At 38.7% G+C, this 24,397-nt stretch overlaps 1 protein-coding gene across 1 annotated transcript in view; it reads right to left on the bottom strand.

Annotated features, from left to right (window-relative positions):
- ATP6AP1 (ATPase H+ transporting accessory protein 1) overlaps positions 1-24,397 on the bottom strand; it is a 55,617-nt gene that overhangs the window by 19,658 nt on the left and 11,562 nt on the right. The window contains exons 4-6 of the mRNA XM_061467593.1: positions 22,088-22,281; positions 20,989-21,032; positions 15,548-15,633 (exon numbers count right to left, since the gene is read on the bottom strand). Coding sequence (XP_061323577.1) covers positions 15,548-15,633; positions 20,989-21,032; positions 22,088-22,281 — 324 coding nt within the window. The remainder of the gene's footprint in view (positions 1-15,547; positions 15,634-20,988; positions 21,033-22,087; positions 22,282-24,397) is intronic.

The following is a 24,397-nucleotide window of genomic DNA, read 5'->3' as shown; positions in this document are numbered from 1 at the left end:
ATCTGAACCATGGGATGTTGGAGTCACTGTCTTGCTCCTCCAGATTTATCAATGACATTTTTTGATCTCGGATATGCAATGAACAATCACAAGACCTGATTAAATAAGGCATAGAAAAGAAAGGGTGCCATTTACAGTGTCCTAGACCAGAACTGTAATTACCAACAGAACCTGCAGTAAAAGCAGCCTGGACAAAATTCTTCCCTTTGATCTGTGTTGCAAAACTCCTAAGTCAGGATCATCTCTGTTGGAAAGGAGAAAGCTGATCTGGCAACATTCTGATGCACCAAAATGCTGATCTTTTCCAAAGTAAACAGACCTTACATCCAAAATTATTCGTTTTGTTGTTGCTGCCAGGGTTTTGTTGGCTTTTCCAAAACAGAATGGCTAGAGACAAGAAAAAAGATTTGGGGCCATCTTATATATTTGCAATATCTTATATTCAAATGGCTTATATTCAAATCAAATGGTGGCAAACACATATGAGAAAAATACAAAATACGGGGAAAATAAGATTTTCATTGGCTGAAATGATGAATGGAAATGAACCATAGAAACAGGTTACGTTTCATACTAGTTTCAAAGTAGGATTTTTGGGAATCAGTTCAACATATGGTTATGCCTTCTTTTTCAGTCTTGGCATTTTTATTGCAATGTTTAGGTGTGCACATAAAGGATAAGAAAACAGTCTTGGTGGTGCTTGTTGTTCCTTTTCAATTCTAATAGTATGGATCTATGACCGCATCCTCTCTGTGGAGTTATCGTAGCAGCTAAGGGAAGGGGAAGGTCTTTCTGTACTTTCAACAAGGGAGGTGAGGAGGAAGAAGGGTCCACTTCCTTTCTCTTTTTAGGTTGCACCTTAGCCTAGTCCCTGCCTCCATACTGTACTGTGCACTGCAGCACTGCATTCTCAGTATACATGCTATTTAGATGGCAAAAGGTAATTTTTCTAAATTTAGTCACAACACAATTAAACCAGCCATTGGTATCACTAAACTGCATAAAAATCTCAGCTTCTATTAAAAAAAATAAACATAAAGATATTGCTTAATAGCAATAATAAATGCAGAAAAGAGCCTGAAAACATAGGGCATGCAGATGTAGACAAAAGCTTAAAATACTTCGTGAAAGGGAAGGTCAAAGAATCCTTTTGGATCACTTACGATGGCCTGAATCATGAGGTGTAACTAACACCCTAGGAGAGGAAACCAGGCACTGCAACCGCACCACAGCACCCCAAAGACAACTGCAATCTGAACAAGATTTTGGGCTTGATAGCTTGGGTCTTATGAATGTGTACAATTACCAGAAGGGAAATTGTGAAGAAGATGGAGCCAGGTTTTTTTCAGTGGGGCCAGGTGAGAGGGCCCGAGACAATGGGCACAAACTGAAATACAGGACATTCTGTCTGAACATCAGGAAACACTTTCTGTACTGTGAAGCAGATCGAGCTTCAGGTACAGGTTGCTTGGGCAAGCTTGGGCACAGGTTGCCCAAGAAGTTATGGAGTCTCCATTCTCAGAGATGTTCAAAATCCAGCTGGACAGGGTACTGGGCAACTTTTTTAGAAGGCCCTGCTGGAACAGGGAAGTTGGACTAGATGATCTCCAGAGGTCAATTCCAACCACAATTATCTATTCTATTCTAAATTATCTATTCTGTTCTAAATAATTTACAGGTCTAGACCTTGGAATTACCTGAGTAGGACGCAGGATGGGGAAGGTTTCCTCAAATTCTTGGATTTCAAAAAGAAGTTGTCTTGTTAGGGTGTGGATTCCTGCCTACTAAGTGAACTACTCGTATTTTACCTACTGCTTTTTCCAAGTCCTATTGTTCGAATTAACATATCAGTACAAAATGTGAACCACGAGATCCTATCACCTACAAAGATATGAAATTAGGCATAGTACTGAAAAAAACAATGATTTGGAGCAACACAACATTTTGAGCAACTTCAAATGCAAGCTTTGATGCAGCAACTACACTTTTTGTGCTCTGTTGCAAAGGATCTTACCTACCTCCAGCTAATTTTGACTTTCATTCCTTATAATTAAAACTGACAGACAAAATTTCTGCTCTGCTTCAGCTGAACCCAGAGGATGTTTGAACTACATTTTCCACTAGGAAAGTTTGTAGGGTGGAATGTTTGTGACCCAGCTGTATCAGAATTCCCCAAATATTTCCAGTGGAAATGCCTAGTTTATCAGGGATTATCAGAAGCTCATGTGAATACACCATTATTTCTCATTCACCTGTCTCATTCAAAGTGGTACGTTATCACAACTTCTGGGTAGCTTTTTAAATTTGAAATTTCGGTTATACTAAATCACCTGAAATTTTATAACTTGCATATAATACAATAAAAAATACACATCTAAAGACTGCACACATCCCAAGTAATTGCACTTGCAGGTGTTTTCAGAACCACAATTTAATTTCTGAAATTGTTCTTTCTTTTCATATAAAATCTCTTCAATGCAAGCTTCAATGTAAACCTACATTAAAGCTTTCAAGGGAAACAAAGCTGACAAAAAATGTGCATTGAGTAGATTCAGGGAAATTTATAAACCTCATTTAGAAAAATCCATTTCTGTACTTATGTAGAAGCTGCAGTAAGATCTTAGATTGTGAGAGCCAAGCCCTTACAATTTTACTCAGACATTTTCTGTCAACACTAATAATTTTTTTCTTATGTAGAAACTTTAAAATGAACAGAATCCCCAATCTATGCAGAAAAAGCAAGCAGGTACATAATGTGCTTGTCTTCAGCGAAATACAAAATAGAAAATTTGATCTAGGTTATAACCAAAGAGAGAAAAATTCTTTAAAATAAAGATAAAATAATTCAAAATCCATGGATAATTGAACTGTGACAATACTTGGCATAAGTATGGACTTGGATACCTGTATTGCTCACATACTTATGTGCATTCACACATATATATATACAGAAAGAGTCGAGTGGAGATAGAAGTGGAGAATTTCTCACAGATCTCATTCATTTCCCTACTGACTGAATGTTCCACGTGTAGATATTAACAGATTTTTATACCAACTTTTTCAGCTAGCTTAAGGAAGAGCAGGATTTGGCCTATAAAAAGATCTTGGTTTTATAAAATAAAACAGAATATGTATAAGCTGGAGTAGCAGTGGAAGGAGCTGCTACACTTAATTCTCCACCTTAAATTTCACTGGTTTGAGCAATTCTGACATAAAGATAAAAGAAGCTACAGATTTTACATCATTTTTAGACTGCTAAGGGGAATACCCACTCCAACGGGTTGTTTTCCTCACTTTCTTATGTCCATATGTGGAATCCAAGTGCCATGGGAGATTTGAAAAAGGATGAGGAGCCTCTGCTGCAATAAGAGGACACGGATGTGTGGTAAGGGTTGGACTGAGGTTAGATCAAGGTCTGGCAAGTTACCTAACTGAAAATTGCAGACAGGGGCTAAAATGTGTTACTCACAGTGCCGGGAGAGTTGACAGCACTGTTTGTTCCAGATGTTGGCTACTCACAGGGAAATAAAAAATCTGAAGATCCATAAAAGTCTCCTTCTCTCCACTTAATATTTTGATCCTTTTGCACTTTAGAAGACTGATCTGCAAAATGGAGCCTCTCCACCTTTTCTTTCCTAACTTGAAGAAAGAGGTGTGGACAGGGCGATCGTAGGACACACTGCACTTCAAATTTTTACTGATACTTCAAAAAATAGATTTTTAACTTGAAGAAGTTGCACATCATTCTTACATGTCCTCAAGTCTGTCTGTAATAAATTACAGTCTAAATACAAGTGTGTTTTTCAGATGGTCAGATTCCCCCTGTAAAAATACTGTGATCAAGGTGACACCACCATTCTTTGCTTTCGGCATCTCCATCTGTGTCTGACAACTCCTTTGGAGGAAACAGAGGAAACAAGAACTTGCACTGCAGGAACTTGTGAAGGGATCCTGGCTCTGTCTTTCTAGTTTTGCTGAATCAAAAGGCAAAGGTCAATAATTCTAGCAAACTAGATTTCTTTGACAGGGAAGTTTAAACAAAGTTGGTTTGTTTTGGTTTGTTGATTTTTTTTCCACCATAGGAAATCAATAAAAAGGTTCTTAAGTTCTATTCTGCTTTCTTGCACTCAGTCTTGACTTAATTTTTCTGATAGTAGTGTACATATGCTAGAAGGTATATGAATAAATGACACCCACATCACAAAGCTTAGACAAAGCTAATCTTAGAAATAACATCCATGTTTTTTAAAAGGAGATCACCATGCCTTGATAAACCCTATTTCCTCTTCCAAGTTTGTCTCAAAATAGACATACTCCCACCAAAGCCTAGTTGACCCTTTCAGTTAGCACATCTCAGTCAATGTCATCAGTCTCAGTTTTAAAATTTCCTTCATCTCCTACCAGGCTGTAGCCCATCAGCTAAAACAAAATGAGACCAAAGCATGCAACCTTTGCCAGCAGTTAGGTGTAACTGCCACCTCATAGGCTGGGAGTTCCTGATCCCTGTCATGATGCTTTGAAACTTTGGAAGACTGAACTTTATAAGGTGAGGGGTATTAGAAAACAAATACCAACTTCCTTCCAGCACTCCTGTGGGATTGCTTTAGCAGCTTGATGCCTATTGCTGTTCCTACCCCATAGCTAAGCTTCAGTGAAAGGTAATAGCAAGCCTAGCTGGGGATTTGATTCAACCCCAAGCAGTTGCTCCTGCTGGCAGTTCATATCCTGAGAAAAGCCATGAGCAGTAGCAAAGAATATTGTTAGGGAGGTCATGTACTGAAGAGGAGGAAGGAGTTCTCAACAGTGAGGAGGCAAAGTGGGATCCAATACCCACCTTGCAATAGTTCTGCTCAGCATAAGGCAAGAAACCCTCCTTATTCTGTTTGAGGATTTTGCAAGTGATTTGGCTGAAAGCCCCAGGGGCAGAGATATCTAGCTGTTAGACTGCTTGGGGTTTAGCTTTCATACTGTACTGCACTAAAATGTAGAATGGTATTTTTTCTGATTCATTAAATATCCGTGAAGTCACTCAATCACTTGTGCTGAAACAGAAATCCCATCACAGAAGAACAGCTGCAGTATTTCAATAAAATTGTAAACATTGAGGTTTTAGTAAAATAAAAAAGGACAGAACAAGAACAATATATGCCATGTCATATGCAATTTGGTGTCAAGAACCACTTTAAGCACAGCTTTTACAACAATGCTTCCATTAACAAATTAAATAAGAGCTCCATGGCGTTCTGTCAGGAAAATTATGAGTATCTTGACATTTTTATTTGTTTTTTGCCTACCAGTGACACTAAGGACATATGTCACACAGCAACCCAACAACAGAGATTCCCATGTGAGGTTGGAGTGAGCTGGAAAGGCCACAGTGTGATACGGTAGAACCCCAGTGCTATGATAATAGGTTGGCTCCCAGAAGAAACAAAGACTTTTCAACTTCACTCCTAGCAAATTTGCCTCCTCTCTTACAGCATCCCCAACAGTCCAGGGGTCCACTGGCGAGTCCCATTGCCTCTGGGTTTGCTGTAGTGTGACTGCTGCTAACACAGGTGACTGCACAGGGGTCTGACTGTACAGGGCTATTTCCTCAGATGTTAGCAGCAAATGTTCCTGTAATCAGTCAATGTTTTAATTAGACAGATTTCTAAAAAGAAATATATTAGGTGACTCAGATCTGATCCAATTTAAAGCTGTCAGCTACAAGGGATGGGGTAATATAGTCCTCAGAAAGAAATAAGATCAGCATTTCAACAGACAAACACTGCAGTAACAGTCTGACAACATTTTATTAACAACCTGGACTAGTACTTAGCTTTGTCTGCTAAAGCTCTAATGTTCAAACTGTGAATAGAGGCTTGCATGCAATTTCAGGTTCACATTTTTATGTAAAAGCCTGTAGGATTTAGTAAAAGCAACTTTTAGATCATTTCAATAGAATTATCCATTGCTAAAGCAAGGATATATTTATTTCTCTGTTAAACTCATAAATGTGCTTGAAAAAATATGCTTGTGAAGTAATAAATAAATAAATAAATAAATAAAATGTGAAAAAAATATTGTCATCTTCTACCCTAATTTTAGAGACATGCATGCTGTGCTTATGAGTTTAATGGCTGCATATGCACAACGGCTGTGTGTAAATAATGATGGCCCCTCCTTTCAGTTTCAAATGGCAGAAAATCATTAGCTGATGGCTTTGAACAGAGTCTAATACTTCAGGGATAACAGGCAGGGTAAGAGTTATAAAGCAGAGAAAAACATAACCACTAAGTGTGAAATATCACAGATCTAGAACTGTCAAATGTCTTCCTACCAGAAAACACTGAATTTTTAAAATTGAAACATTCTGTGGCACTACATGAAGTGAATGAATTCTTATCAAAAGTGAAAAGAAAGATAGAATATGATATGCCAGTTGAAACTAAACTGAAATAATCCAGGTTTCTTCTCACTAGTTTTAACTGTGTTACAGATGGGATGCACTAAAATTTAGGGTTTTTTTATTCTGCCACCAGATCACAAACACTTCCCAGGGTCAGGGATCTGCATTTTACCAATTACTGGCAAACTTTTATGCCATGTTTTGGCAAAATGTGCGTTTGTTCCTCTAACAGCTACCTCTTTAGCACAGACAACAGAGGCTGCAATAGAAATGTAATGGTGCAGGATATAAATGCTTTTGCCAGCACACAGGGCATCCCTGTGGTTGCACCAGCTGGCTCTTTTACCAGATTTATTCATTTAATTTCCTACAAAGGGAAGAAACACAAGAAGTACTGCAGGTAGATGTTTAGGGCAAAGCTGCTCTGACACCATGTAGGAGCTACCTAGCTGCACAGCACCAAGCTGCTGGCTCTTCAGCCCTGGGAACATGCGGGGAGGAGAGACACTGAGATCCTCTGGGTGGATGGGATCGTTCCCCATTTCTAACCCTTAACTTTCCCAAACCGGGAATGCATATCTGCCTCTGAAAAAATTCATGCCCATGGGCTTTGGTGTCTGGAGAAGGTGCTGAAGATACAAGTCCCTGTGTTCACCAGTACCGATGAATGGAGAAGAGATTCAGAGTTCCCTGACATGACTTGCATATCCTTAATCACACGGATACGATCTTGAGAATCTAACCTGTTTCACTGCACTGAAAGCAGGGAAAACTGCATCATGCTTAGGATGCTGCCTACCCGATTTCCAGCTGACACAGCCACTTTTTGCTGTGGACTTCCTGGTTGCCAGCAGAACAATGATTTACATGCAGCAGATGTTTGTTTGATGTGGCAATTATTTTCATTTTCAAAAGTGGTAATTCTACAACAACCCATAGGCGAGCATGATGAGGAAAGTCCACAAGCTTTCTTTAGCAGAGCTTTGTTTAGTCTGTTGGCTGCCTTTTCTGGCTCATAGCCTTTAGTTAAATAAGTTACATATTACCTTTCACATTCCTGTCCCAGAGAAATGCTGTGTCAATATCCCAACCCTCCACTGCCAAGACACAAGACCAGCTAAATTGTGAGATCAAAGGTCCACCTAGCTCACTGCCAGTGTTACTGATAGTAAGTGGCAGCTAAAAATAAGAAAAGGGTAAAAACAAATAATACTTGTCCCGGGATACCCTCTATGATTTCTGTAATATTTGGGTTAGAATCCTTCAGAGCTGAAGGCTGCATTCAAATGAACACAAATAATAGGACCTTATTTTAACTCTTCCTTCCTAGCTTTCTTCATCAGTTCACCACATCGCTGAAATCTATGTACTTTCATCACCTTAAAATAGTTTATTTTGTGTCTGTAAAGGAATTTGGTGCTCCTGCATTCCTGCACCCTGACCTGTGAGTGGAGGTAATCATGATTACTGGACAGAGGCAGTATAATTATCTGTAATTATTTCCTGTTTAGTCCATCTATGTAATTGGTGCTTTTATTTAGTATTTGCCTCTTGAAATGTCACATTTTCTAACTAAAATATTTTATCTCCTAGCTCTACTGTATCTCTTTGGAAATGGGTGGTCAGAATCGCACATGCTAGCCCACTGGCAGACATACACTGATGAAGGGCATAGTGAACTAATTGATGCTTGCTGCTTTGCCCTTTTCCTTTCCAATATGTTTGGTAACACCATGCTTGAAATTCATCCCACTGCTGACTGTCGGGATGTTCCAAGAGATCTACCCACATTCACACCGTAATCCCTCTTCTGAGAAATAGCAGCCACTCATCACAGTGTAATATGCATATTTAAGGTTTTCTTTATGTGTGTTACTTTCCTTCACACTGGATTTCATTTGTCATTTTATCACCCAGTAAGGCAGTGCTGTGAGTAGTTTCTCCAACTTGTCAGTACATCAGGAAACTTTGGCACCTTTGGATTTCAGCCCCCTTTTCATACTAACAACATCTCTGTTGAACAGCACAGGCATCACCATCAGTCCTCATGGAATCCCACTGGTAATTACTGCCCACTGCAAACATCAATCCTTTATTTTTTATCTTTATTTCCTACCTTTATTTTTTTCTTTTGTGCTACAATTATTTCATTTTTTTACCTTTTTTACTGCAGCAACATGATCTTTTACCTACATATTTTAAATGTCTCAGAGAACACCAAATCATATTATATTTACTTCATATATCCACATATTTACTACCTTAGTTTCAACCATTCTTTTAAGTACAGAAGGCAGGATTCCTGGTTGTATTTCTCCAGAGAAATGGATCCTCTTTTCAAACTCCATGTCACGCTTGACACTTCCTGCTCCTCTGGGATTAAGACTGAAATAATTTGTAATTTATATATATAGATATATATTATATAAACAATAATTTATAAGTAAATTGCACATTAGAAAACATGACAATTAATAGTTTGGCAGTTTCTTATTTTTGTTAAAACTTTGGTGAAGATTATTTGACCCTGGTGATACGATACTATTCATTTTATTGATTTATTCTGAAATCTCTTCTACTACCACTACAGCAGCAGCAAATGTTTTTGAGGCTTGATGATTTCTGTAAAAGTCTTTAAACTGAGAACTTCTCTACATTCCACCATTGAGATGATCAACACAAACTCATTTGACTTTGTTTTGTCATTCATTTTTCTGACTTCCTCTGTTTTGTTAGATCAAATGCTCTCTTGTCCTGAGTTCAGCAGTAGCAGTCATGTTTCTCCTTCTTGGTAGCTGGTGCAGTGCTGTGTTTTGACTTCCAGCCTGGGAACAGTGCTGGTGATACCGATGTTTTCAGTTGTTGCTAAGTGATGCTTACCCTGACCAAGGACTTTGTGAGGCTCATGCTCTGCCAGGGAGGAGGGGAAGCCGGGAGGAAGCAGAGACAGGACACCTGACCCAGGCTAGCCAAAGAGGTATTCCATACCACAGCACGTCATGCCTGGGGTGGGGGGTAACTGGGAGTTATCCGGAAGGACACGGGCTTTCGGGTGGGACTCGTTTCTTGGCCGGTGGTATCGTATTCTCTTCCCTTGTTATTTTCTCTTATCATTGTTGTCATTGGTGGTAGCGGTGGTGATTTGTGTTGTACATTGGTTGCCGGACTGTTCTTGTCTCAACCCGTGGGAGTTGTACTCTTTCGATCCTCCTCCCCATTCCTCTGGGAGTGGGGAAGGGGAGAGCCCCGGGGGGGCAGGGGCTCGATTGCTCTCAGCCCTGCACCACTCACTGGGAGTGAGTGAACAAGCTGTCTGGCTCGGGTTTAAACCACGACATCTCTGAAACAATTCTTGTCTAATGTGGTTTTATTAATAGTTTTTATATCTTTTGAAAATTATTCTTTTTAATATCATTAAGTCTGCCATATGATTTTGCACTAGAATTGCAAGAATTTCTATTCTTTTTAATTTTCTGTACGCACACAGGACTTTGTTTTTTGAAGCGTGGCTTTATTACTTTTAATAGCCTCACCTCTTTCACTCTGTTGTTTAATTATGCCACAGTTTGGGATGTTTCCATGTGGGGAGGAGGGTGAGGGGAAAGAAGCTGTCTTTCAAAAATGCTTTCTGACATATAGTTTGAGCTTTTAATACGTTGTGTTTAAACAGTTTGCATTCCATCTACAGACACTGTCTGTCAACATAATTAGTGGAGCCTATCAGGCAGTTCACCAAATCACAGATACATGGATCATTTCTATTAGGTTAAAGTCTTATTACTTGGATGCTATATTCAGGCTCAGCCTTCAAAGAATAGGACTCTAGAATTCCCAGAATACTCACCTTTGTCTCCTTGAATGCAAATTTTCTTTAAAATACAACAGCAGTCCTCTTTAGATCTGTTCTGTCACCCTGATCAATCTTTTACCTTGGAATTTTCCTTCCAGAAAGTTTTCAGCATGCCTACCAACATGCCATATCAGTATGCTTCAGTTACACATTCATTTATTCTATGCTATTTTAGCCCTATACCTTAATTGTGTTCTGAATTATATTTATGACCTCTGCTTATATATGACTGTATTTTAAAGAGTTTTCATTGCCATTTTTATACCTGCATTTTATCAATTTCTGCTTTTCTTCCTAAGACAGAACACATCCTCACCTGTGTTCTCCACCATCCCTCTCCCACCCCAGGTTTCCTGTTCCTTAGTTTCAAATGCAAAATAAATAGAACTTTTGAATTTGGTGTATATGGAACACCTGCATAGGCTTCATTATGCCTTAAAAAGTGAGTTAGCATCTGAAAATAAAAAAAAATGTTCTGATCAGGTAAGAATAAGAGTTCACTTCCATGCTGCCCTTCATTTCATAGTGAAGTCAATAAGCTTATATATATATCAATAAATATAAAAATAAAATGAAAGCTAAAATTGCAGAAATGTTTAAAGTGAATCTTAATGCCCTAGTGAAAAGTCTGGAGTTAAAGGTAAAACACTAATTTGCACTTATTTCCCTCAATTTCCCACGAATACACAGAATGAATCATACACAATTGCTAACAAGCATTTCTCACATCCATAGCATTCAATTTCCAAACTAATTTGTCTAAATGTTTGTTCATTTTTCTTACTCTAGACTGCCTTAAGCAGTCCTTTTCTATTAAGAAGATTGTCTTTTTTTTTTTTGGTAAAAAACCCACCTAAGTGCATATTTTTCATCTACAACTTAAAGTTTGGTGGTTTTTTTTTTTATTATAATGGAATTCTTTAAGTAGGGAGAGGCAAAGGATGAGAAACTCCTTTGGTTTCTTCTTTTAGGTTGAAGCACTGATGCTTTATTATACTAAGTCAAACTGTAATTACTCCTTGAAATGTAAAAAATACAAGAATAAATGGATAAAGAAATTCCTATATTCTAGAATGCATGAGGATATTAACCTTACAACCCCAGCTCCTGCAAATGGCATTCTAAGCATTTTTTCTAGCACGCTGTTCATGGGGAAAGTTCCAATCATATAATGTTTGAGTATATTAAATGGTTAAAAGCATTCCATTAATCAGAAGCCTTCATTAATCAGAAGCTGGAAGTTAACGGGGTGGATGCTGCAGAGTTTAGTCTCCTCAGAGAGGTGAACTGAATAGTCGACAAGAGAGGAGCTGGATCTCAGTGGAAGATGCAGCACTGCAAAATGCAGAAGGCAAAAACTAGGAAAATTCAACCACCAGCACTTGTAAAAGAAAATAGAAACTTTTCATAATCTTTTCAGCTGGGTTTCATATAAATAGCACCTTTGAGATACCTTCAAGAGACACTTTTTAAGGGTCAAATGAAACCACTTGTACTGTAGATGTCCATGGTACTTATGGCTGAATAAAGCTACTATAACTCACATTGCCTGGCTCTGAGTGGGATCAAAGATTCAACACACTTAAATGCCAGCCAGAGCAGACAGCTTGTCGAATGAAGCAGTCAAAAGCCCACAGTAGCTGAAGCTGTCTGAAGGTGTGGAGGCAGTAATGAAGGTTTAAATAGCACTTCACAATACATCTGTACAAAGTGTAGTCAGCAAAAAGATTATCATTTGGGAAGTGGCCATAGATCTCCTTTTGGCAATATGTGGCTCCTCAGCATTCAATATAAGTGGGAAGAGATAACAACTATAAAGCTGTCTTGCAGAAGTTTCAGAAGCAAACTTGTAAAAATATGGCATGGACTAGAGTTTCATCTCATCCCACAGCAGTCCCCTACAAAACAGATCAGAAGGATCATACCCTAAAAAGCCTTTTATTGGAAAAAGAACCCTGGTTGATGATTTCAGATGTGGACATTTACACTTCACTTGCCCAGAATGAGGTGGTACAAATCACCCTCTCAGTGTCAGAGCAACTCAGGCAGACCTTGAAGGCTAAGCATTTTAGAACAAGAGCAGAAAGATGTGGCAATTGCCTTGTTGGAGGAAAGCAGATCCTTTATAACATGATGGGATATCTAGACTAATCATCATCTGGTTAGTGAAACTATCTCATCTAGGTCACCAAAAAGCCTGTTTCAGGGTCTTAATTCTGTCTTCCAGCTTCAAATGCTGAAACTGGAACAGAACAAGCACCAGCCTGAATAAATCTCTGTCATGCATTGGAGTAATTAACTGATAACTGTGATAGCCCAAAGGGATCAATGGCTGCACTGCCTAAACTAAACAGCTCTTTCTCATCAGGTCCTTTAAGAGATTAAATCATATGGGAGTCTTCCTTTCTGTCTCATAAATTCATTTCCTGTGAAGCCACTACCAGTCTCAAATCTTTTCCAGTATATCTCATATTTATTTTAATCTGCTTGAGGTAATGGAAGAATGAATGAATATAAAAAGACAATGCTACAAAGCCATTAACTGCCCAACAGCAAGGAGGTAGTGTTATCAGGAGAGAAGTATCTCATAGTCCCAGCTGTTGGCAGCTTCATTGCATAAAATTCATTCACCTGATCAAAAGGAGCTGTCCATTCTTTTTTTTTTTAAGTGCTATGTTTAAAACTCATTTCCTTCACCAATGAGAAAAGCCAACTTAGTAAGTGCAAACCTTTCATACTGAATAATTGCTATCAACTTTTAAATGTACTAAGTAATCACTTAAATGTACTAAGTAATCACAAACTTGTTTGGGTTGGAAGGGACCTGAAAGATTATCTGGGTCCAAACCCTCTGCCATGGGCAGGGACACCTTCCACTAGACCAGGATGCTTAAAACCCCATCCAGTCTGGCCCTGAACACTTCCAGGGATGGGGAAGCCACAGCTTCTCTGGGCAACCTGTGCCAGGGTCTCACCACCTGCATAGTGAAGAATTTTTTCTACTAATAATATCTAATCTAAATCTTTGCTTTGACAGGTTAAAGCCATTCCCCTTTGTCCTACCCCTACATGCCCTTGCAAAAAGTCCCTCTCCAGATTCCTTGTAGGCCCCCTTTAGGACTGGAAGGCTGATTTAAGGTCTCCCCAGAGTCTCCTCCAGGTTGAATAACCCCAGCTGTCTCAGCCCATCTTCATAGGAGAGATGCTCCAGCCCTACGATCATCTTTCCCATATGATCAAAGTCTTTTATTTCTCATGTATAGTGATCTCAGTTATCAATGGGGAGTAACTCTGTAACTTCTAGATCACGATACATAGTTTTCATAGTTTAAACAAAAGGAGTTAGTCCTTTATTTTAAGATTATGAAACAGTTCACATTTTCCCCAGTTCAAGCACAGCCAAAGATATGCAACACATACTAAGAAGAGGTTACATGCAAATGTACAGACCAATGAACCCTCAAAGGTACTTTTCATTTTGCCTTTTCTAGCTCTGTACAGACGCTGATAACCTTGAATGCACTGAAATAACTTAAAAGTTTTTTGGGGGGTGAGAAAATATGCTTCAAATGGGTTTATATGGCATTGAATTTATAAAATTAAGAAAAGTTTTAATTGCTTTTTTTTTAATGCAGAACATCTTAAAATACATTGCTTTAATTATTTAAAAGTGCTCCAGTTGCTCAAACTAAGTCACTTTAATTTAGAAAGCCTGTTGAAATATGCATAGATGTAAAATTCAACAAACTTTAAAAACTGCTCAGAAAATTCCTTCTCATAATACCAATTCTTTCATTAATTAAAAATATTTTTCATTCCAATTGTTGTAAATGCAATTTTCAGCTAAGTGTGCCTTTGATTTCAAAGAGTAAAGATCCATAATAACTAAATCATTTTTATTTTTACTTTGGATATCTGTTACAAAAATTTACAAAAAGGGCAGATCAAAAACCCTGGACTCAATTCTCCCCTTTACCACAAGAACATGCAGCATAGAGAATGTTGATGTGAGCTTGCTTCCTCATGCTTTGTATTCTAAGTCTGGTCTTCAAAACCCAGTCTCTGGAAATGAATTTCCCAGGGTGGCTTACTGAAGAATGTTCCTGGTTTTCTTCAGTAGAACTAGCCTTTTTCCTAGAGTCTGAAGGGACTATTCTGATCATCTTGTTGGTCAGCCAGATGTTCAAAACCCTACCTCCCTGCAAAAAACCAGATTATTTCTAGTTGAATACAGAACATCTTTGGGGGGTTCATCCACTTTTGGCTTAAAGAACATGATGAAGTGCAGTCAAATAAAGTGCCTCTTATTCTTCTTTTGGATAAGATAAAGGGACTTCACCATCACACCCATTTAAAACAGGTTTTCTAGGTTTTGTTCTTGTTTTAAGAACAGATTTGAATTTTTCATAGTGTTGTCTCTTGAAAACCCTGCAGCTTTAAGATCCTGTCTGCACTGCTCACACTAGATCTAGATAATCCCACTAATGGCTTTTCTGTTGCCTAAACCAAGGGAATTATATCTTCTGTATTCTCAAATTACTTTATCTTGAGTTTGAATTAAAATTCTAATTAAACTAAGCATCATATCAGGAGCTCATATGTGTTACCACTGGAACAGATATGTTTCTTTCAAAGTTGCTGATGCAAACAGCCCATCCCTCATAAAACTCTCTTCTTAGTGGGAACTCTATTCTGTTTTTCTCAAGGCATGACAAACTTCCATTTAATCACATTAAAATTAAAATATGAATATTTCTTGAGTACAACCCGCATGTCATACAAACCAGATAACTCTGCATAAATAACTATTCTGCAATGCTACTTACTGCTAACATAATATGATGTGATCTATAAATGGTGTTCTGGATATCAGGAAGGGTGGAAACTTTACTTCCAGTTGTAAGTACCAAGTAATGACCAAAAGGAATGAAAAAGCTAATTTAAAAATTTACACATTAGTAGCCTTCAGTTAACTAACACTTTGTCTTTACTGACCAGCCACACTAGGATGCTTGATAAGGTTTCACGCAGAACTTGCTATAAAACCTTTAGAGTCGGTTGGGGAAAAAAAAAGTATCTAAAATTGCAGTCCTTAAAAATAAGTTTATGGTCTCCTAGAAGAGAAAAACTGCAGTAGTTATGTAATATAGCTATCATACATGAAAATTCATTTCTGGTCAAAACCCCATATAATACAGATTGCTTGCTTGTGTAATCTTGAAAATCACCTACAGCATTTCTCTCTAAACATCAAGTTGTTAGCTGCCAAAAAAATCTGACAGCTCTAGGCACTGAAGATTACTCACCCTTGAAGGTCTCACTGCAGTATAAATTACTGAAAAATTAATCCCTCGTTCCTGCAAATCCATGGTCAGTCTTCCAATTATTTTGTCTATAAATAGAAACACATATAATTTAACAAACTCTGCAAGCTGAGAAAGCTGAAATTGTACAGTAGCTGGAAAATTAATGAGTTAGATGTTTAAGCTTATTTAATTTATTTAAGCTATTTAGGTGCTCATACCATTTATATGTCACTAGGTACAAATGGGGTAAGACATGTTCAGTGTCTTGAAAAATGCACAATTTCAGTGAGACAATACAAGCAATTAAATTACAACAGTTCAGAAAAAAAAGGTGATTTTGAAACTGAAAATTAAATGCCACAGAAACAATACCTGAAAGGTTGAACTTTGGGCAATTAAAAGCAAGAGCAGAAGAAATCACTTAAGAGATGAGAGCAGGATGCATATACTGTCAGTAAAGATTAGTTAATAAATAAATAATAAAGCTTAAATAGCATTATTCTGTGATTTACAAAGTACACAGAACCAATCACTCAGACACAATACCCCCAATGTAGTGCTTAGTTTGGGACATGATCTGCATAATGTTGGCAGCAATATTCCTTTTTGCTTCAGTGGATTTAGAGCCTGATTCTGCACCCTCAACAGGATATGGAAAATTTTGTTCTTGACTACACTGGGGGCCAAAAGAGAAATATGGTGGGATATTTCTGAAAAACAGGAGGGAAAAGTCAAGGAAGAGAGGACCTTGCAAAAAGGTCCAAAGACACCTCTACAGAAGATCCTCCTTTAGATCTGAAACCACAGGCAGCTGTGCCAAATACTTACACCTGACAAATGTTTTCAAGCTGTCTGCAGAAATATTAGCATCTGCTTATGATAAGGATCATAATAGCTGTGAATCAAGAACCATTATTAGTGGTGTTATTGAGATTGCTAGAGAAATAAGAATGCAGACTCACATTTACTGTTTCACTGCCTTCCCACTTCTCATCCACGTGCCAGTGTGGTGAATGGATATTTTGCAGCCTGGACATACAGGCTTCTCAAATTCCAAGGTTATACTTTACAGAAATTGTATTTCATTTTCATGTACTGGAAGTAGAGCTTATATTATTATCCTTTTTAGCCTCTTCTACTTACAGCAATTATGATCTGCTGGCTGAGTAAAATGTTTAGCTTTTGTAAAAATGCAAGCATTGGTTTTTCTGCAGGGTTTTAATCAAACTGATTTCCTCATATCAGTCAAGAATTGTAGCTAAGTAAATCTTCCTTCTAAAAAAATATTGCTAAAAGGATCTACTCTAAGAAATGGACTTACTCAGAAAAACAACTGCTTATGTCCTCCTAATGTAATCGTATTGGGTGTGGAGGCATTACATAAGGTAGGATTTGCATTCTACATGCACAGGATGCAACTCACTGGAAATTCTCAGCAGCCTCAGCTAAAATTTGCAGCAGAAAAAATAATACATAGGAAAATACATGGATTGTCTCTGGATTTTCTTCCATTAAAGCAACCGATTGCTTTCTGAAATAACATGTTATTTGCATGTCACCTTAGTAAGGAGCTATACATAACTACAGTTACCAGTAGCATCTATAACTCTTGCCTTTGGGAAGATTCTAGAGGCAATTCCTTCATTCAGAGAAGCTGCTGTAAACACCCTCATGACAACAGAGTTGATATAGATCTTTGTTTGCCTGTGTTCAAAATTCTACCTTGCTTCTGAGTGTCTTCAAATTTTCCAAGGAAAAGGGCCCAGATGGTCCACCATGTTTTAAAGCACCTGAATTACATGGTTTGCCATCCCAGGCTCTTTGATGGAAAAAGAGGCATCTCCAGGTGGTGATATTGATGTTAGAGTGGTTCTACTGAAGTGTATTTTTAATTTTAGATAGCATGGATCAAGAAAACACTACATACATCTATGAATGTAAAACAGTTTGTCTAGGGTAACACCTGCCAGTTAGCAAAACTGCCTGAATTTACACCTTGGTGGAAGAAGTAAACCCCTCTAATTCACTGAAGACCCATCCCTTGAATTTCACGAGGGAGTGTGGTATTAGCGCTACTGTTAATTTCTAATCTACTTTAATTTCTTTGTGTGAACATGGATGGAAGGGATGGAAGAAATTAACTGAGAAGAAATGTTCTGGAAGGAGAAAGGTGACAAGAGGAGTACAAACTACAAACAGGAGAGAAAGAACAGAAAAGAATAAGATGAGAGGGGGTAAAATCAGAGAGAAGAGAAAGAGTGGAAAGCACTGAGAATCAGAGTGGAAAAAGAAATACATGCAATAGTAGTTAAAGCACTTCATCTTAAGCAGGTGGAGTCATAGGCAGCTTTTCCATCAATTTTGAAGAATGCTGGATCCAGCAGGTAAGACTGACATGACAGAATGCAACCTTCTAAGCAAAGAAACATTTAGGAAAGCTGTTAAAAACTGAGTAGCTATGTCAAACACTACCTTGTGCAAAAGAAAAAAAAAAAGAATATTGCAAGGAAGCATACAGAAAACCATAAGCCTGAATCCCTTGACACTTGAGCAGATTTGGTTTCTGAACTCCAGTTTGAATTTTGTAATGAGCCTCATTTTAACAACATGCTAAAAACCTCTGCTTACTCCAGCTTCTAGATATCTCAGAGCAGTACATTTCCCATGGGAAGAATCTGAGCCCATTTGTTCCGTCTTACAGAGCTTCCTCTCTGCAGTGAGTAAAACAGCAGGAGAGATTTCTCTGACATTTTATTACATCAGATTTTAAAACACTCTACAGCAGAAAGGAAAGAAGTTTCTGTGACAAACATAAGAGGCTTTGTGAACTTCTGGGTAGCCTAATACAGGTCTGCAGTGTTCTATGGGTTTATGATGATACTGACAAAAAACCCCAACAACTACACTCCACATTTATAGGTTAACAATTCTCTTATCATAGAATCATAGAATCGTGTGTGTTGGAAGGGACCTACAAAGCTCATCTAGTCCAGCCCTCCCTCCAATAAGCAGGGACATCTTCAAATATATGAGGTTGCCAGAACCAAATCCAGCCTGGCCTTGAATGTCTCCAGGGATGGTGCATCCACCACCTCTCTGGGCAACCTGTTCCAGTGTTTTACCACCCTTATGGTAAAAAGTTTCTTCCACACATCCAGCCTGAACCTCCCCTCTTTTAGTTTAAAACCATCACCCCTTGTCCTATTACAACAGGCGCTTCTAAAAAGTCTCTCACAGGCCCCTTTTAGGAACTGAAAGACTTCAATAAGGTCTCCCTGGAGTCTTCTCTGCTCCAGGCTGAACAACCCCAAATCTCTCAGCCTTTTCTCATAGGAGAGATGTTCCATTCCTCTGATCATTTTTGTGGCCCTTCTCTGGACCCTCTCAAACAGGCCCATGTATTTCCGTACTGAGGACTCCAGAGCTGGAGGCAGGACTCCAGGTATGGTCTCATGAGAGCAGAATAGAGGGGCAGAATCACCTCCCTTGACCTGCTGGTCACGGTCCTTTGGATGCAGCCCAAGATTGTCCTGGGCTGCGAGTTCACACAGGTGGTTCATGTCTAATCTTTCATCCTCCAGTACCCTCAAGTCCTTCTCTTCAGGGGTACTCTCAACCCCTTAATGCCCTGTATTGATACTGAGATATTGCCCCAACCCAGGTACAGGACCTGGCACTTGGCCTTGTTGAACCTTGTGAGAATGAGGTTCGTGTGAGAAAGTATGTGAAAAATAGTATTTTTTGTTGCTTACTCAGGTAGGATCTAGCAGCAGTCCGTCTGCAACAAATGCCAATTAATTCTCAACCTTGCAAGCAGTTTTGACCTTGAAGGGTCTCCTGAGAGCAATATTCAGCAAATGACCGTGGTTGTGCCTAAACACCTAGAGCTGCTGGAGCCCAAACCACATGACTTGGAAGGCTGTGTTCAGGACACTTAACCTACTACTTTTGGAAGGACTCTCTTCCAACTCTCTCCCATCTGCTGCACAGACTTTCAATGTTTTAAGGAACTGTGGCTCAGTAAATTTCATTTGAATTAAAACTTCCTGCTGATGTTATTTCTAGTTTTTATTCAGCAAGTGAGTGGCCACTTTGGCAAATAAATCAGAAGGGAGGATTCAGACCACACTCTCACTTTTCTAGAGCACAGCTGAGATGCAGAATACTAAGTGCAAATTTTACACGTGGCCATACAAAGCAGCAGATCTTCCCTCATCCACACATCTTTTTCCTCGTAACAGCTAGATGACACTAACTAGAAAGCTGGTATAGCCTGTTTCTCCATCATCCCACAGGTCTCCCATTAACTTTGCTGTTCCAAAACAAAGTGGCCTGAGACAGGGTTTGGAAACTTCTTCTTGAGTTTGTGCAGCTGATGAAATAAATGTCCCATAAAGAAAAGGCTAATGTTTAGGCAAGGCCAGCATTAAGCTAAGGCTTTTCATATTTAATACGCTTGGGGACAAGAAAAAAGAACTAAACAACTCCTCTGCAAATCAAGGCTGTAAATCCAGCTGCTCGAGTACAAAAAACACACTCACTTTGGAGCAGTGCAAAAACAAAGAGGAAAGGACACACCACTGATTCCAGTACTAAGGTATTTTCCCCTGATTTTCAAATTTACACCCCCAGCTTTAGGCAGAAACAGTCATACGCACTAAGGACACTGTTTAATTATTAGCCCACTACACTACGCTACGCTACACTACATTACACTACACTACAATATACTACACGCTCCTGAAGATACCATTACAAAGATTTCCAGACTTTATAACTTGATCTCTAATTTAAAGTAGTAAGCGAAAGAACTGCAAAATCAAAACAGATGTCTCTCAGTGCCTTTTGGGTGTATAGCAACTCTTTCTCATCCAGATGGTAGGTAAGAGAAGTCTTATTATAGTGTTATATTGAGAGATTGAACTTTAACAAGTAGTCTTTGGCAAAAACAATAGAAGACTCTAAACCCAAAGGCTGTGAAGGGCAACAGTATAGTTTTCCAAAGACTAGAAAAACATTTCCTATTCATTCACACACCCTCTGTTGAGACTAAGACCTTCAAACTGTTGAATGAGCCTGACACCTCCAGCTGCCTGTGCACCAGGTGAGATGCAAGCTCAAGCTGCATGGAGACATAGGGCCTGTACAATGAACAAGGAGGATCTCAGAGCATGAGCAAAGGCCCATGCCTGAAGCAGAGGTGAATTATAACTACATTTCAGGTCACAGAGCCATATCCATCTGGGGGGATTTTGAATCAGATGCTCAGTACTTCAACTCTATGATAATTGACTGCTTGTAAGTACTATAGACAGGGGAAGAGCAAACCTTTAAATAGTAGTATTACAGCAAAACCCAGGAACTAGAGAATACAATCTGGTCAAATGAAAACACAGACTTAAATGATGAAATGTGAGTTATATCTTGATTATACTGCTTACCATTTTCAGCAATTGCTTCCAGGGTGGAAATCTCATTTAAACCACTACAAAAAGAGTGGGAGAAAAATAATTAAAAATCTTTTCTAGGCAAGAACAATGTGAACCAGAAATGTACAAGGACACTGACTAGTAAACAGATTACTGTAAGCATCAGTCACTTCATCACTCTCTCATGTCCTCCTCATGAACCTTTTCTTCTGCAAAGCTATTAGCAGTATAAGGACCACACCTTCAGCTGATTCTTCAAAACCCTCAAACTTCCTTAGTTGCAGAGAAGCGAGACTGCTGATGGCATTTTGACCAATCTCTGCACAGGTTGTTTTTTCATTTGGTGTTGGCCCATTGCCTAACGTTTGTACATGAGCTCCTTAAAATGGGTATCTTGTCTTTTTCTGTGTAGTGATGTGACAGCTATAGTTGCACTTCATTAGGACACATTGGTACATGCACCCTATACTAACATGTACAAATGCCCGAGTAACAGGCTAGGAAGAACAAAGTACAGGACAAGCTGAGCAGATGAATTGATACACCCAAGCCTTATATTTTCTAAATATACATTCCCTGAAGGAACCATTTCTCTCTCCAGCTCTGTTAGATCACAGTTGTCCCAGGCCTGGAAACATGAAGAATTATAGCCCTCTTTTTCCTTCTAGAGTGATGAAAATCAGTCTCGTTATTCATATTAACTTTAGGTTTGTCTGTATGTTTATCTGCTTGTTTATTTATCCTGCCAGGTTTTATGATGCTTAGGAATGACTTCTAGTAATTAATTCTGCAGGTTAATCATGTATTGTATAAAATAACTCAACCTTTCTGCCAGAAGTGTGTTGCTATTTAGTTTTATTAGTTGTCCCTTTATTCTCATATAATGAGGCAGACAAAATGGAACGCTTGACTGACTTTCTCAACATAATTCATCTATTACACCTGCTAAGCTCATCAGGGGACTCTAAAAGCACCAAATTCACCCTTGCAAGAAAAATAACTTTGCTAACCCTATGAACTTGCACTTTGTTTTTTAAATTTCCTGGATTTTCAAAAAACTGTCAAAGTTGTGCACACACACGGGTCAGTTTTGTTTGTGACAAGCTCCTACCTGACAAGTGGTTGTAGCTGAATCACCAGTAAGTTTGGTTTAGGTGTATTCACTTCTAGCAGAGAGACATTGAGATTAGTTATGTTTGTTAAGTTCCAGTCTTCTGACTCCTGAAGAAAGCTCAGGAGGTTCCTGGTAGCCTCACAGTCAACAGCTGGCAAAACTAAAGATGAAGGAGAAGACTGAAGAATTTCCTGTAATAAATTTGTAAACAGTTATTTACTTGCTTAATAATTAAACACAAACTTTGTTTTTTAATGTATCCTTACTATAAAATTCAAGGTGAGGAACCATCATGGTAAACAGTATGTTAATTCTCACCAGCCTGATACAGCCTGCAGGCTGCTCCTGAAAAGGGGCAGTGAGGTGACACTTCTGTCATTCCTGCAACTTTTGGGGGAAAGCTTAAGACACCCAGGGGCATCAGACTCTCACCTTTATTTGCACAAGTGTGGTGGAAGAGGAGAGACAGATGATGTAGAAGTTCTCAAGCTAGACAGACAGCTTACGAATGCTGCCAGAAATGAAGCTCATCATACAGCCACCTAACTGAACCTTGGAGGTGAGAAGGATCAACGTCAAACACCTCAAGTTCCAGCATCTGTATTCAATACAGAGTCATACTTTGCATAATAAATACCCTTCCATTGTGTTTATCCTGGTAGTACAGCACATAGTATTGACAAATGTCTAATTTTTAACTATTAAAGAAAGCTACATGTTTCAGGATATAGAAAGCTTCCAGACACACAAACAAACTTAATGTCATGTGCTTTCTGTCTTTGTACTCAAAATATAAATTATAAAGCTGTCCCGGGTTCAGCAGCAGCAGTCATTTTTCTCCTTCTTAGTAGCTGGTGCAGCGCTGTGGTTTTGGCTTTCGGGCTGGGAACAGCGCTGATAACACCGATGGTTTTAGTTACTGCTCAAATGTTTAGTCTGACCAAGGACTTTCTGAGTCTCATGCTCTGCCAGGGAGGAGGGTGTGGAGGAGAATCGAAAGAATGCAACTCCCACCAGTTGAGATAAGAATAGTCCAATAACTAAGGTATAACACAAATCACTGCTGCTGCCACCAATAAGAATAATGATAAGGGAAATAACAAGGGAAGAGAACACAACCGCTCACCTCCTGCATTCTTTCGATTCTCCTCCCCACCCCTCCGGGAGGTGGGGGGGGGGGGGGGGGTATACTGCGTGGTTAGGATTTACAGCCTGGGCTTAGACCATGACAAATGCTCAGGCTGAACTGGTTCAGATAATCAAGCATCAGTTTAGCTATCACTTTATTTGCAATCTTCACAGCTTACCTTCTGATTAAAATACTTGAGTGAAATGAATTCAAAAACATCCTCATTCTATAAATTTGAAACCTGATTAGTCAAAAAACATCTTTCCAAATATTTTTCTTGATAATAAAATTAACTTGAAATATTCAGGCAGAAAAAAATGTTAAGATGAAGACTTGAGAATGATCAAAATTAATGTACCCTAAATTTAATGTAAATATTAGAAGACATTTTTAAATTGAGTCTTAGTTTAAACTTTGTTAACTTTGCTTTCCCACTTTCTACATTTAAGTCTAGATTGAGTCTGTCACATGCTCCAACATTCAGATATTCAAGTTGCTGGAGACTCTCTCTCTCCCTCTAATTTATGCAAGTGTTGTGCTGTTGCTAACACTTCTCTCCTCCTACTCTTTTTCCCTTTTGTCTGTCCTCCAACTGCCTACCACTTTTTCTGACCTGCTCTGGCTCTTCTTAATTGCTCACACGTACTTCTTCCTAGGCAAGGGCTAGTTATTTTCACATTTCTATAGATTCTCAAAGGGAGAATTATGCAGCATTGTCTGATTTGACAGACTGATAGAAAAATAACTGCAGAAATTAAAATAGAGCAGAAAGTACTGATCTGGTTCACAAGTATTTGAGCAGCATTTTTAGCACTGCCAGGAAGGAAACAGTGATATGCTTCATTTTTGTTTGTTTATATGAATTTAGAGCTAAAATTCTGAGCAATAGTCAACTTTTTTCTTCTTTTTTCAATATTTAATCCTTTGCCCCCTAGCAGCAGCCAGAATGGCAGCAGGCACTTCTTCCAAGGACATGTATTAAACAGATTACTCATTTATTGTAAAATAAGATATAAAATGCATCGTTACTGAACATTATTGGAACTGTGCCTCTGCTCCTAAGCAATCCTGCAGTGCCATCTGTCTCAGCTTCCAGACGCTGGTATTCAACTGCTTTCCAACTGAAAGCCAGACACAGCTGGATATCTGCTCCTCAGTCTCAGATAGCTGTTCTGATC

Source organism: Pezoporus flaviventris, unplaced genomic scaffold (genome assembly GCF_033815535.1).
Source record: "Pezoporus flaviventris isolate CSIRO_AGI_PZ_B2104156 unplaced genomic scaffold, CSIRO_AGI_Pfla_v1 ptg000045l, whole genome shotgun sequence".
Classification (NCBI taxonomy): Eukaryota; Metazoa; Chordata; class Aves; order Psittaciformes; family Psittacidae; genus Pezoporus; species Pezoporus flaviventris.
This window is presented reverse-complemented; position numbering and strand designations above follow the sequence as displayed.